Genomic DNA, 15,846 nt, shown 5'->3' on the forward strand with positions numbered 1-15,846 from the left:
ATGAGACACTGGGCTGGAACAAAGATCTTTTAGCACAAGAAGTTGCAGTGTCTAATCTTGCCCAGGCAACTGAGTTAATAGATGCGTTTAAACTAGTTAATCATGCATCATATTATCCTGTCAGTTTCAAAAGCAGTGGGTATGTTCAGACAAAATATTCCCTTGATGATGTTATTGCACTTAAAAGTTGAAATTTATTGTTGAATATGTGGCGTGGTGATAATTTGTTACACCGTTTGAGTAACTTGAGCATGGAGTTGTGTCAGTGTGTTAGGGAGGGAAAAAAAAGAACTGTGCAGCAGCCACAGACTCATACTAATACATATTTGATACATGATCTGCGGGCCAAATATAAAGATTTGAGAGACTGTTTTTGACACTCGTGTTCTAAATGGCATCAAACTTTGTCTAAGCAGGCTACATCCTTGTGCTGAATGCCTTTAACATTTACATTTGCCCCATCCTTTCCCCCTCCAGACTGAAAAATAATGGTCACGCTGTGTTTTAGAAAGTCATTTACTATCATTTTTAAGCTTAATAAGAAAAACACACAAATGAAACACACTGTTGTGCATTACAGAGCTCATGGTGGACTTTATGAGGAGCCGGGCCTCAGAACCATTTTGCCCTGGGCATGAACAATCCATGTCCATTAGATTCATGGGCTTGGGTGAAGATGTCAGTGGACAGCAAAACACATATGAATGCATAGCCATTAAATAAAAAGTATGTAATAGTTTAAATATCGAGACACATTTTAAAATCTGTATATTAATAGTGACCATTTAACTACATTTCTCTACCTTGGCTTGACAGAGCAGTCTTTTGAGGTGTTTATAGATCTCTTTCATTTTTATTCCATATATGATTGGATTGCTAAGAGGATTGTATATAATCATTTGTACTGTCATAACAAAATTTGAGATATTTGAAATATCAGAATCTAGTCTAACTATAGTTATGTCAAAGGTAAGCAAGCAAGAATAGTTTATTAAGGGGGGGGGGGGGTGTCTCTCAATTAGCTTGACTGTGAATTTGGCAGCATATGCTGAATTCTGAAGATAGCTGAAGTGAAGCTGAAATTAAGCTAAATGCTCAAAATGAGCTGAATGTATTTAAAGATTTAGAAGCAAAATTCTTTAACAAGTGTAATAAAGTCCAAACAGTAAGTGAAGAATTGAGGGTAAAAAACTTAAACTACAGAAAACTGAAATCTTTGAACATAAAAACTGGACAGCTGAAATGTTTAAACAGCTGGTATTTGAGTAGGAAAAGTTTTAAAAAGTTAGGAAATTAGTTACATTTTCACAATTAGCTGAACTTTGAATTGAGCATTATATGCTCTGTACCCTGGAGGATGCATGGGAGTTCGCTCAACCAATCCACATGTGTTTTGTGGATTTGGAGAAGGCGTTGGGAGGCCCTGCGGTGGGTTCTTTAGGAGTATGGGGTACCAGACCCTTTGTTACTAGCTGTTAGGTCCCTGTATGACCGGTGTTAGTGCTTGGTCAGCATTGCCAGCAGAAAGTCGTGCTCAATCCTAGTGAGAGTTGGACTCCGCCAAGGCTGCCCTTTGTAATGATTCTGTTCATAACTTTTATGGACAAGATTTTTAGGTGCAGGATCCATTTTAGTGGCCTGAGGATTGGGTCTCTGCTTTTTTCAGATGATGTGGTCCTGTTGGCCTCATTAAAACGTGATCTCCGGCTTTTGCAGGAGTGGTTCACAGCCGAGTGTGAAGCAACTGGGATGTGAATAAGCTCTTTTAATTTGGGGCCATGGTCTTGAGTTGTGTGTTATATAAAACCATAAATGCAGTGCTTTCCCCAGTTCAAAATCTATTTTCCTCTGTGTCCGCTGACTTGTGTAGCCAAATCCTGCAGTTTTTCTTAAATAAGATTACTGTAATCAGAGCTCAGATTCACCAAACCAACCATGTTCCAGATTCATTTATCCCCTCTCACGGGCAACTTCAAAGCTTTCAGCCCATCGCTTTGGCCTGTCTAGAAAAAACTGTTGCAGCCATGAAACCCTCTGGCTCCCCAGATGATGTTATCCCACCTCGACTCCTGAAAGAGGTGTTTCCTTTCATTAGCAATAACGTGCTACGCATTATAAATTGTAGCTTGACATTGGCTGAAGTTCCTTGTGCCTTTAAACACACTGTTCTACAACCAATCTTGAAAAAACCCGGCCTCGATCCCACCGATTACTATAATCTACGACCAATTTCCAAATTACCATTTTTATCTAAGGTCCTTGAGAAAGTAGTCTATGCACAGTTGGTGAACCATCTAAATGAATATCAGGTAATGGACACCTGTCAGTCTGGTTTTAGACAACAGCACAGCACTGAAACTGCTCACGTTCGGGTGTTTAATGACATTTTTCTGGCTTTATATTCAGGTTTCCATGTGGTTCTGGTACTTTTGGATCTATCTGCAGCATTCGACACGATCGATCATGACATTTTGATCACAAGACTTCACACTTGGGCTGGCATTTCAGGCACTGCCCTGGATTGGTTTAGGTCATACTTTTGTAACAGGTCTGCTAGGGTCATGTTGGATGGCTGTTCATCAGAGTCACAGCCTCTACGTTGGGGTGTCCCACAAGGTTCAATTCTCGGCCCGTTACTGTTCAACCTCTATATACTGCCCTTAGGAGCCATTTTCAGAAAGCACGCTGTCTCATACCATCTTTACGCTGACGACTGTCAAATCTACTTTTCATTTAAGCCAACTCAGTCAACGCAAGTTCTGTCTTATTGTATCCTTGAGGTCAAGCAATGGCTAGCTGACAACTTCCTCCATCTCAATGACTCCAAAACTGACTTAATCGTTTTCAGTCCTAACAGTATCACGGCAACTCAACAACCTGACCTCAACTATCTCTCACCTAATGTATCCTCTGTAATCTCCAACCTTGGAGTAAAAATGGACCAGGCTCTGAAGATGGATGCCCAGGTCAATAACACATTTAAATCATGTTTTTACCAACTAAGACGCATCTCAAAACTAAAGCACATCCTGAGTGTACGTCTTCTGAAATCGGTGGTCCACACTTTTATCACCTCAAGGCTGGATTACTCCAACTCCTGCTTATATGGCATCAGTAAAGCAGCTCTCTCTAGACTTCAGCTGGTCCAGAATTCAGCAGCTAGGTTGCTGACTGGAGCTGACAGAAGACAACACATTTCTCCAATTCTGAAATCTCTCCACTGGTTGCCCGTGCAGTTCAGGATAAACTTCAAAATTATGCTTCTCACTTACAAATCCTTGAACCATCAAGCTCCTCCATATCTGTGTGAACTTGTCCATTACTACAACCTGCCGCGTGCTCTCAGGTCTGAAGATAAGCTCCTCCTAGCTGTTCCCAATGCACGTTTAAAAAGCCGTGGAGAGAGGGCTTTCTCTGTCTGTGCACCGAAGCTGTGGAACGCATTACCACTGCTAGTGAGGCTAGCACCAACAGCTAGCATTTTTAAATCACGCCTGAAAACTCACTACTTCAACCTAGCTTATACAACATAATTATGAACCTCACTGACATCTGCACTGTTTATAAACTGACTCCACAATTATCGACTTCCGTACTATTGAGGTTCTTTGTAAAATGTTTTTTTTTTTCCTATTTTTACTTCACCCTGTGTCTTAATGATTTTTAGCTGTTATTTTTGGGAATTTTGTTGTATTTCCTTTTTATCTTTTATCTGTGTTCGACATGTTTATATAACGCCTGTTTAATTAACCAACATTTTTAGTGTACAGCGCCTTGTTTGGTTGTAATGCCTTGTGAATGCGCTTTATAAATAAAATTGGATTGGATTGGATTGGATTGAGTTGGAATAGGGTAGAATGCCTTCTCCGATTCAGGGATGAGATCCTGCTCCAAGTGGAGGAATTTAAGCCTCTCGGGGTCTTGTTCACGAGTAAGGGAAAGGTGGAGAATGAGATCGACAGGCGGATTGGTGTTGCGTCTGAAGTGTAGCGCCAGTGCCCTATACACTGGCACTACCTGGTTGCTGTTGCGGGTGGTCTTTACGTGTGCTTTAAGAAATGCAGCTTGAGTTTATTTCTGATGATGTTTATTATGTTGTCTTGTTCCAAATTTCCATTATCCATTTACAGCAGTTAAAGTGGGTTTCAGTGAATGCGTTACTTGCCCCAATGACAGTCCGCAGAGTCCTTTACACACAGCCACAGTCCTCAGCCACACCTGAGTCCAATCTGTGTTGGCTTAAGTAGGCTGGTGCTTCCACAAGCAATTAACCAATAACATGAGGCCAAGCCTCCTCTCAAGTGCACAAAAAGAAATGACACATATGGCTCCTACATGAAGAGATGCGGGCATTGTACCGATCTGTCGTACTGAAAAGAGAGTTGATGAGAAAGTCGATCGTCCAGGAGGGGCTTAGAGTAGATCCACTGCTCCTCCACTTGAGAGGAGCCAGTTGAAGTGGCCTGTGCATCTGATGCCTCCGGAACGCCTCCCTGGTGAGGTTTTCTGGGTACGTCCAACCAGGGGGAGACCTAAAAGGAGACCTAGGACACGTTGGAACGGCAATTTCTCTCGCCTGGCCAGGGAACACCTTGGGATTCCCCCGTGTAGCTTACCAAAAGGCCAAATATTTAATCAAAATGACCAAAAGTGAACTTTTAACTTGCAGACCCAACCTACATTTCCATACAGGTCAGTCTCACACCGTAGAGCTGATTTGGCAAGATGAACTGGTGTGCCACATCATACAGTATGTGTTAGGTATTTTGATGTATTACTGGTTTAAATGCTCCTCTTTAAGTAATAAGAAAGCCACAGGGTTTTTTTCTCCTTTCCTCATAGCTCTGGAATGTGGGCTGATGAGCATGGGGGTTGGGGAATAGTGTGTGGCAACTCGTATCCTTGCCACACAGCCAGCAACTCGTATCCTTGGATACGAGTTACTGGCTGTCAGTCAAAAATTGAGTCAGCAAGTTGGCTGTCAGCAGACAACTCTGTAACTTGAGACTTCCTTTTTAGAAGATCCCGCCTTAGAAACGCTGTAATTGGTTAACTGTAAACAGTGATGAACGGTTCTTTGTCCTTCTTTCCTGTGTTTGAATAAAACTGCTGTGTTCAGCGGAGACACCTCAGAGTTTATATGACGGAGGCCTGGATTGGCTTCCGGCCTGTCTCTCTCCGCCATCTCCAACACAGCGTAAAACCTACTGACGTCTCTCCTGTGTGTGGTTCATTTTGGATTTAGTTTCAGGATCTAAGAAATACCCAACAATATCTGTCTGCTACCAAACCAGAAAAGCACTGCTCAGTGACCTAGTTACCGAATAACTGAGCCATAATAAGCCCATGTCCTAGCCCCTTTCGCTGAAACGCCAAGGTGTCATGCAGAAGATAAGACTTTTACTCTCTGAACAAAGCTTGTCTTTCTTGTCATAAATTACTTTTTAAAAACCTCATTTTCTGTTGAATGAACAATTTGTTTAAATCCAAAGTGTTTGATTAATGTGTCCTATACTTTGCATTGAGGGTTAAAATGAATATCTTTCCTGCAATGACACATTGTTACGAGCCCTGAGTTCCCCATCGCCCGGCTTCTACTCCGCTCTGTTTCAGCACCATGGTCAGCACCCTGGAGAGCGCCCAGCCACACTCGTGCAGCTGATTCGCATCAGGGAATCCCCCGGCTGGAGCAGATAAAATCACCGATGCACTGAATGGAGAGGAGGACTAAAGGAGATGACTTGAGAGGAGGACAGGAGAGGATTATTGATAGAGAGACTTGTGTTAGAACTTTAGAGTTCATAGTTGCCCCCAGATGGTTTAGGTTTCCACCTGCATGGGACAACCTTCAAGTTTTGAGACTTGGTTGTCCCTTGCTCTTGACTGAGCTTTTGGTTGTGTGGGTGAGTTAGTTCACCAGTGGACTTTTTGGGTAAGGCCTCCGGGCAAGCTTTTGTTCCTGGTTTCCTTTTTGGAACCAGAGAGTCTTAGTTCTCATTCTAGTGCTCTTTAAGTTACTTAAGTCCTCAGTTTTCGTTACTGCAGCATAGATCAAAACTCCCTTTGTCTTATTAACCAGGTTTTCTCCATTAGGGATGCTTTCTGTTAATACAAGTACTTCTTTGGTTGTGACTTGGTGTCAGAACGTTTATTATTCATATTCATGTTTCTGTGTTAGGCCTCCCAGGATCCTAGACCAGGTTGAGGTCGTAACACTCATTTCAGATCTTACAATACCAGATCAGTAATTGTTGATTCCAGTAATTTAATCTATCAATATAAAGACAATAATATCAATATTATTATTAAATGTTAACATTTTTGCTCCACATAACTGTCATAACATTTTCACTTCACACTAGCAGTTAACCTCTTAAGTATCTGAGTGAGGGAGTGATCCTCTGAGATCTTTGGTAATGTCTTTAAACTTGTCAACAAACAGTAGTTAAAAACGGGTGTCACTTCCTGTGACCCTCATTTCTCCAGCCACCTCCCAATTAGGTAGATCGGGTGATTAAGCATTTGGAACCATTCTCTATTTTGACCAAGGTCACAGTCACTCTGCAATGCTTGCGAGAGATATCAAACACTAAAGCCTCAGAGGAAAAATAGATACCTTCCAGGTCACAGCAGGAAGCTTATCTCAGACTAAAAGGGTCGTGGTCGGAGCTAAACTACAGGTACAGGTGGGGCGACGGTGGCACAGGAGTTAAATGCTCGCCCCGTAATCGGAAGGTTGCAGGTTCGAGCCCCGCTCAGTTTGTCGCTGTCGTTGTGTCCTTGGGCAAGACACTTAACCCACATTGCCTGCTGGTGGTGGTCGGAGGGACTGGTGGCGCCAGTGCTCGGCAGCCTCGCCTCTGTCAGTGTGCCCCATGGCAGCTGTGGCTACATTGTAGCTCATCCCCACCAGTGTGTGAAAGTGTGTGTGAATGGGTGAATGACTGATTGTGTTGTAAAGCGCCTTGAGGGGTTCCAGGACTCTAGAAGGCGCTATATCAAATACAGGCCATTTACCATTTACCATTTACCGTTTTCAGAGGTGCACTCTACCGGTGTCGGTACAAGATCTGCTCGGGTGCAAAATTGGCTCGGGGTCCATCGACTGCCGATGACGTCTAAGTAGTTGATTGGCTGAACATGAACCTTACGGAATTACGTAATCACGTTTCGTTGGTCCAGGCAAATCTTTCTGTTGGAAAGATGGACAACTTTTACAAAGAAATCCATCATTACCTCTTTGAAAATACACTTTTAGCATGGAGCTGCATGTATATTAGGGCTGAACGATTAACTGCATGTGCAATTAAATTGTGATGTGACAAAAGGAGATTTTCTAATCGCAAAGCTGCAATTTGGCAGCGAGTGGTTAGCGCATTGCTAATATACATGGAAAAACCCATAGGAATGCTAATGCTAATATCACCGATTACATTATTACAAATTATGAATTAGAAACGTGCCAAATGATTACATTTGCAGTCTAATAGAAAGTAAAACTACCACCAATCAAATAAGTACAGACAGGTATTTTAGTAAAGCCAGAAAACTTTTAACTCCAGAGTTTTGGCTAGCAGCTATGAGCGTAACTGAACTACTCATGGACAAGATGTCAAAAACTAAATACAAAATACTTCAATAAACGGGACGCACTTCTTTCCTGCAAATTCAATTTCACAGGTGTTGCTTTGATGTGCTCAAAGAGGAGTTCAACATTATGAATAAAATATAGTGTTTTATTATACAAATACCATTATAAACACAAACTTATGTCAGAATCATTATTTTAATAACGAAACTGCTAAATTCTTTCCAACAGTATAGATGTGCCGTGTATTTTTTCCGAGTGGGTTTGCCGTACTTTGACGTCATCGGCAGTCAAAGGACCCCGAGCCGATTTTGCACCCGAACAGATCTTGTACCGACACCGGCACTGACCATACGGACTTCTTGAGCCTCTGGATCGCACGGGTACTTAAAACACAAAAGGTGCGTAGACTCGGCACAAATGGCGTCGGATGGTTTTATGAATAATCTCTAGTTTATCAAACTACACAGCCAAAGTGATTTTACAACCCAGACATCTCAAGATCTCTCAGGTACTTAAGCAGGTTTTGCTAAAAACATCTAGTTTACATTCCAATATTTCATTCCTTGCCTGTTATCTTTTACAACTATGGAGCTAGGACTGGGACAATAGTCAATGTAACTTGTACCAAGTTTTGTAACTTTGAACATGTTTCACGACATGTAATTTTGAATTCGTAACTTGTAACTTTAGTTTTCTAACTTGTAATTCTCAATTTGTACTTGTATTTCTTGTTTTGTAACAAGAAAATTTCATTTTGTACATGTATTTTTTATTTTGTAAAATCTGACTTTTATTTTGTACATTTACTACTCATTTTGTAACATCAAACATTCATTCAGAAACATGAAACTTTCGGTTTTTACCAAGCAGACTTCCAAAATAAAAAAAAATAAATGTACAAGTTTGAAATCAAAACTCTCAAAACACACATTTCATTCTACAGGTACAAACCTCAAATCTACAGTGTTACGGATAATTTTGTCTCAATTCTAGCGTCAGTGGGAGGAACTTGGGTGGAACCAATGAGAGCACGAGTCTTAGCTACCAATCACGTTTCTCGAATTCCTGTCCAATCATTGGGAGAGGAGGGCTGGGTTCTGTCAGAGCTGTAGAAAGAGAGTTACGACACTCTTTGAACTTGCCGACTCGCGGTCACATAGTTCATGGAGCTCTCAGTTCCAAACATCCCAGCACCGTAAGTCAGTTTGAACGGCATATGATGGGACACACAAATTTAATATAATCGCATTTCCCCTGGCGATTTGTGGTTATTATTGAATAAAATTATGTATTATGTCCTAATTCCTCCACAAAGAAGCCTATTTATATTTTTCCGAGCATTTGTAGGAAGACAAACACCCGTGACATTATAGGAATACGACAGTCCTAGCACACTGTAGAACACATTTAAACCACATACATTACTATAATATATTATAGCACTAAATTTGATGTAGTAATGCAACACACTGCTCTAATATAAGCATATTTAATAACTTTAAGTTCTACAAGAAGCCCTAATCTCGAGTTGTGATATCTATTTTAAAGTGGTTTATTGAAAGCTAGAATTCTTCTCCAGCTTACCTTGAAGAAAATATGAAGCTGTTTATGCTTTGAATGATGATCTATTATGTTCAGTAGAATACATTTTACAATCGATACTTTTTATTTTTATGTGAACATGTACATGCATCTATAACCCGGTGTATCTGGCTTCTATAGCAACTAATTAAAAATAAATTTTCAATAAAACTGTATGGTCAATCACTGAAAAAATGAACAGCAAACTTGTACAACATGTATAATAGCATTTTTAATAAAGCATTTTACAAACATTATGTTTAGTCATAACATATGCGCAAATAAGCAGAATCAATAAATTTGAGCAATTTACTCAAGACCTAATGAAACTCTTTTGAATAACTTTATTTTGATTATTATTACAATAAAATGTGTCCGTGGGTTAAAATTTGAAATTACTAATTTTAGGGTTGGATAAAATTTCGAAATGCTATTTTACGTCTCTATATTTTTGGGTCTGTTCAATATTTCTATATGTACAAAAACTGTATTTTAATAATACCCTTATAGGTTGATTATTAGGGATGAGCGAGAACACCACTATCTGTATCTGTATCTGTTCAACCAACTAAATTATCTGTATCTGTACTCGGAAAGGGCGTTGCATAACCCAGAAGTGGGCATGGTTTAACCGGAAGTGGGTGTGGTTTACATCAATACATTATTTTAAGTCTGAAATTGATATGGAATGATCAGAAGTTGATACATGTATTGTTTATTTGAAAACTATTTACAGAGCAGCCTCAGAATTGAGATTAAATATTTTTGATCACAATAGTAAAGGAACTATTACAGAACAAGTGTTTCAATAAAATCAGAACATTAATATTTAAGTGCATGGATTAATACATCTGAACTCATGCAGTAGGAACTAGGATAACTAGGATAGGTGGCTGATACCGAAGTCAACACTCAAAAGGTGACAGCCCAGTTGCCAAGGAGGTGAGGCTGTTTTGCGCATACTCGATCCAGAGTAGTTGGGTACTCCAGCTGGACTGACTCAAAGAACACACACACCGTAAAATAGATTCCACTTCCTGATTAAGTTTCTCGCACTGGCCATTACTCTGTGGGTAGAACCCTGAGGTCAGTGCAACTCGAGCCCCTAGAACGGATGCAAACTTCTTCCAGGTTCTGGAAATGAATTAGGATCCACGGTCCGACATGATCTCCTCCGGGATGCCGAGGAGCCTGAAGATGTGCTTCTGTGCACTGTTTCAGACAAGGATGGGAGTGTCCTAAGGGGAAGTAAATAGCAAGCTTGGCGTTTCTTGCCAGAACTCGAGGAAATCCAGCATCACCCCTGAAAGACGGCTCACCTCTCTCTGGAGAATGTCGTCTCTCTCCTGCTGGCTCAAATTTTGTAAAGCTATCTAGAAGTTAATCAGGAACATATGTTTACATGACTAGATTCATTTGTCAGGTGAGTTAATTAGGCTGAGTAATTTGAAACTAGATGTTATTGCATGATAATGACTAATCAATGGCATTAGCTTGTTTGCAAGCTTTATCCTAAATAATAGCTATAATTGGCCTAAAACCATCATCACCAGCAGCCACAAAGCCTTATGCTAATGAAGTAGAATCATGTTACTTTTCAGCTTGCTAGTCACAAAACTGGCTGATGTATTTGTCAGAGGATGGTACACTTGCTTTACATTACCAGTGTCACGCTAAATAAAAATGCTAATGTTGTCATGAAATTTTACAAATGTAGACTAAAGTAACATTTTACCTTGTTTCTCAAATATCGAGCAGCGTTCTGGCCGTACATTACTGTGAAGCATTTTCTTTTTCTAGTGAAGAGTTTGTGCGCACTCTTGTGCTGAGCTTCAGTTACTCGTAGTGCCGAACGTGTCGCTCGTGAGTTCTATTTCTTCATCCTGCCCCATGCTCCTTTAAGTCCAATTTGGAAAAAAACTGAGGCGTTTTGACCTGGCTCGAAAGTTTAAGGGCAAAGGGTGCTTGTTTTTAATAGTTATTTGATTTAACCCACAGTAGTCAATATAGGGTCTTAGTTTCCTATCTTTTTTACCAACAAAAAAAAAAAAAATCCAGCCCCTAGGGGAGATGTTGAGGGTCAAATGATACCTGACTCAAAGGACTCAGAGATGTACTTCTGCATGCTGTCTCTATGGTTTCGACAGGTGGTACAGGCGGCTGGAAGGCAAGGTAGCCCCAGGCAGAAGGTCTATGCCGCAGTCAAAAGGTCTGTGAGGAGGAAGAGAGGCAGCTTTGTCCTTATTAAAAACCTGATGCAGGTCATGGTACTCAGCGGGGACAGAGGTCGGATCAGGAGAAGGAACGGGGACAACTCCTGAGTTCTTGGGCTGAACTGGGGCTGACAAGAGGCAATTCAAAAGACGGGAAGGACTCTAAGTCTCGACACTGCTGGTCCTCCAGTTAATGCGGGGGTTGTGGTGTTTAAACCATGCGTGACTGAGGACGACAGGGGACTGAGAGGGAAAAACAAAGAAAGGTGTATGTTCATGGTGGTTACCCGACACCTCGAGGTGGAGGAGGACACCAGGTTACGTTCACAATCTGAGTCGATCAGTGCATGGGTGGTAATAGACTGCTGAGAAAAAGAGAGTGATGGGGATGGTGCACCGGGAACTATTATGACTGGAACTACCCACCAGTATTCTCAGAGCTACTGGTGGGCCCCCTCTTTTGGCTGGTGGGGACAGTTCGATACCAAGTGACCAGGCTGACCACAGAATAAACAAAGTCCAAACCTCATCCTCTGTTGCCTCTCCTCTGGTGTGAGTTGGGTCCTACCAAGCTGCATGGGCTTCTCCTTGCTGGAATCTTGGGGGTTAGCCTGTGGTGGAAAACTGTGGGCAGGTTTAGGAGAAACAAGTGAGAGGTAGGTATGAATACCTTTTGTCATTTTCCGCTGAAGAAAAAAAGAGCAAGTCACCCCCAAATCAACTTTTTTCAGCTGATAAACTAAATAAACGAGTGTCTAATCGTGCTGCAGACACGTGTATTCAATACTTTGGCACTTCAGTGCATCTTAGTTATAGGCAGAATATTTAAATTTTAACTCAGTGTTGTTGTCAGGAAAAAAAGACTCTGCACTGTATTTGAATTTAAATCTGCCACCGCTATTGGCTAACAGGTATTCCACGATAAAAACTGGTACATTATGATTTAACAATGCTGCCGTGAGCCTGTGTGTGTGTGTATTTGTTAGCGGCTCCGCCCTCTTGGTCTGCCTGGCAACAGCATTTGTTGCATTTTTCAAACATGAAGTGGGAGTAGAGTTCGACTCTGGTAGGGGGTGACTTGCTCTTTAAGGTACAAATAAAATTGGGGGGCAGGTTGCCACAGGAATGCGGAAATGGGGTCCATACCCGCACCCCCTGACTTGCCCACCCCCCAAGGTTGTATTTGCATGATTGTGTGATGATGTGAGGGAGCAGGAGGAGAAAAATGTGTGGGGATGGGGAGGAATGGCTGGTTGGGCTTAAGCCCTCCAGGAAGCCAGCTCCTCCACTGGCCCCAATAGGCACCTCTGTTGCCAAAATGCCACCCAGGGCATGGAGACCCCAGCCCATCTTCCCAGGGCCCAAAGCAGCAACATCACAGAGCCTTACGGAGTCAAGGGCACCAACCCAACCCCACCCCAACAGAATATCTACTCCCATCCCTGCATTTGCACAACTTCCAGAATATATAAGACATAGGGCATCCAGGTAAGGTTGGGTCCTCCTCCCCCTCCTGGACATCCCCCTCCCCTGTGATGGGACAGCAGAGGAGCCAAGGACTACCCGAGGCCCCTGAGCCTGGGCCAGGCACTTCTGCATGTTCCAGCCTTCTTCCCGGCAGCATACATGTCAGGACCCGACCCCCAAGGCCCCGCCCAGATCCCCACACGGGGCCGGCCACCCCCACACCCCGAGCCCCCAGGCCCCCACCCAGACCCGCTCAGGGGCAATGCAGCTGCCAGGCAGCGACCCATGGCCAGTGCCAAGACCCCCAAAGGGCTCCACTCAAACCACTAGTAGTCCACCCCCCGATGCAACCCAAGCACTTCCAGAGGTTGGGCAGCCTCCCCCCAGTCCCAGACGCCCCAGTGAACCCACCTCCAAGGAACATCCGGATACTCCAAACTCAGACCCTCCACCCCATCACCCACATCCTCCCACAGGGCAATATCAATGGTCCCCCATCATCGCTATGTGATGGAACCGGTCAAAGGAGCCCAGAGAATTGATTTGAAGTGGAAGCAGAGGCTATATCAAGTGTAATATGATCTAACAAAAGATTTCTATACTGGCTAATGCAGAGTATCTCTATTTTTCCAATTCATGAGGATAGTTTTCTTAGCGATGTATATGGCAGTCAGAACCACGCGAACTAAAGATGTTTCAATCGGGACATCGTCCAGGTTTCCCAGTAAACAAAGAGAGGGGGAAGTTGGGGTATGACATTTCAGACACTTTGACAGAACCTCACATACACTACCCCAAAATTCCTGGACAGGTGGACAGGACCACAGTGCATGAATGTAATTGTCGGGAAATTGTTTTTGCAGTGTGTACAGGTGTCAGACGACACAAACCCCATCTTGAACATCCGATGACCTGTATAGTGTACTCTGTGTAGAATTTTGTACTGAATTAATTGTAAATTGGGGTGTCTGACCATTTTAAAAGTTTTAAAACAAGTTTGGGACCAGAAGTTCTGGTCAAAGCTGACTGATAGATCCACCTCCCATTTTTCAATAGGGATTGCTATTTTATCGTCTATTTTGGACAGTGTCTTATATACTTCAGACAGTAGTTTGGGGTGTTTGAGATTATAGAAGTCTAATACCCTTGGTGGTGTTTGTAATTCTATTTTATTTAGCTTAAATTTTGGTTTGACTACAGATTATCCTGTCCGTTTCAAAAATATTCCCTTGATGATGTTATTGTTATTGCACAATATGTGGCATGGTGATAATCCGTTACACCGTTTGAGCAGCTTGAGCATGGAGTTGTGTCAGTGTATTAGGGAGGGAAAAAAGGATTGTGCAGCAGCCACAGACTCATACTAATACATATCTGATACATGATCTGCGGGCCAAATATAAAGATTTGAGAGACTGTTTTTGACACTCGTGATCTAAATGGTATCAAACTTTGTCTTAGCAGGCTACATCTTTCTGCTGAATGCCTTTAACATTTACATTTGACCCAACCTTTCCCCTTCCAAACTGAAAAATAATGGTCAGACTGTTTTTTACAATGCCATTTATTATCATATTTAAGCTTAATAAGAAAAGCACACAAATGAAACACATTGTTGTGCATTACAGAGCTCATGGTGGACTTTTATGAGGATCCGGGCCTCAGAATCATTTTGCCCTGGGCATGAACAATCCATGCTCATTAGATTGATGGGCATGGTTGAAGATCTCAGTGGGCAGCACAAACACATATGAATGCATAGCCATTAAATAAACAGTATGTAATAGTTTAAATATCGAGACACATTTTAAAATCTATATAAATAGTGACCATTTAACTACATTACTCTACCTTGGCTTGACAGAGCAGTCTTTTGAGGTGTTTATAGATCTCTTTCATTTTTATTCCATATATGATTGGATTGCCAAGAGGATTGTACATAATCATTTGTACTGTCATAACAAAACGTGAGGTATTTGAAATATCAGAATCCAGTCTAACTATAGTTATTTCAAAGATAAGCAAGCAAGAATAGTTTATTAAGACCAGCAGGTGAGGTAAACAGGTGTTCGCAACCTTCTTCCGGACTTGACCACAACTTTTATAAGTTGTTATGAATATCATTGTGTATGTAAAGAGTATAAAAAGCAAAGGAAGCAAGTTAATATTGAACAGAATAACTAAACCAAACATTAACAGTGCTCTGGAAGTCACACATAAAAGATGGTTAATTGAGTTGTTGCAGAATATACCTTTCAAAGTAAAGCTACACAGCTGGGTTTGAGCATTTTCTATGACTGGTACAGCTGTGTGACAAACAGGTAAAAGCCAGGATAAAACCAGCAAAATGATCACAGTGGTTTTTCTCATGATTGTTGGATAATGCAGAGGTTTACATATGGACACATATCTGTCATAGGCCATGGCTGCCAACAGCAAGAACTCTGAACTGTATAGAGAATAAAAAACACAAACCTGAAAGAGACAGGCTTGATAAGATATGATCTGTTTATCAGATAGAAAGTCAATCAGGAGTTTTGGATAGACCACCGTGCTGAAAAGAACAGAGTTGATCAACAGAGCAGCAATAAATACATACATCGGCTCATGAAGGTCTTTGTGAACCACAATGAGATAAACAATGGTAGAATTGCTGCACAAAATTAAAATATATGCTATAAGCATGATGACAAAATAAAGGAACCGGTATTTTTCCACCTCCAAATGACCACCAAGAGTAATGTATGTTACATTCATCTCAGAATTCTAAAGAACAGGTAAAAAATTAAAACTTGATAAAACCAGCAGATAGTTTACCAGGAGCGCACACAAGGACTCCAGATACCTACATTTGTTTAGTGAGTGTGGTGTGTTCAGCTGAAGACTGGAGACCAACTATTTAAAGAGTTCTCTAACCACCATGGATCTCATTACGGGTTCTGTGTGGAGAAAACAATAACAACAACGAATTGACAGATTTGGTTAAGGAACAAT

General features: G+C 41.6%; 1 protein-coding gene across 1 annotated transcript; it reads right to left on the reverse strand.

The window, feature by feature from the left end:
* Nucleotides 1-14,694: 14,694 nt before the first annotated feature.
* Nucleotides 14,695-15,618, reverse strand: LOC129159989 (olfactory receptor 6N2-like). The gene has a single exon (XM_054737132.2). It carries the CDS (start codon nucleotides 15,607-15,609, stop codon nucleotides 14,695-14,697), a length of 915 nt encoding a protein of 304 aa, XP_054593107.1. The 5' UTR covers nucleotides 15,610-15,618.
* Between the last annotated feature and the right edge of the window lie 228 nt (nucleotides 15,619-15,846).

This window comes from Nothobranchius furzeri, chromosome 14 (genome assembly GCF_043380555.1).
Source record: "Nothobranchius furzeri strain GRZ-AD chromosome 14, NfurGRZ-RIMD1, whole genome shotgun sequence".
NCBI lineage: Eukaryota > Metazoa > Chordata > Actinopteri > Cyprinodontiformes > Nothobranchiidae > Nothobranchius > Nothobranchius furzeri.

Excerpts from the sequence above, each read along its gene's own strand:
- LOC129159989 (XM_054737132.2), bottom strand. The coding sequence starts at position 15,609 with ATGAATGTAACATACATTACTCTTGGTGGTCATTTGGAGGTGGAAAAA.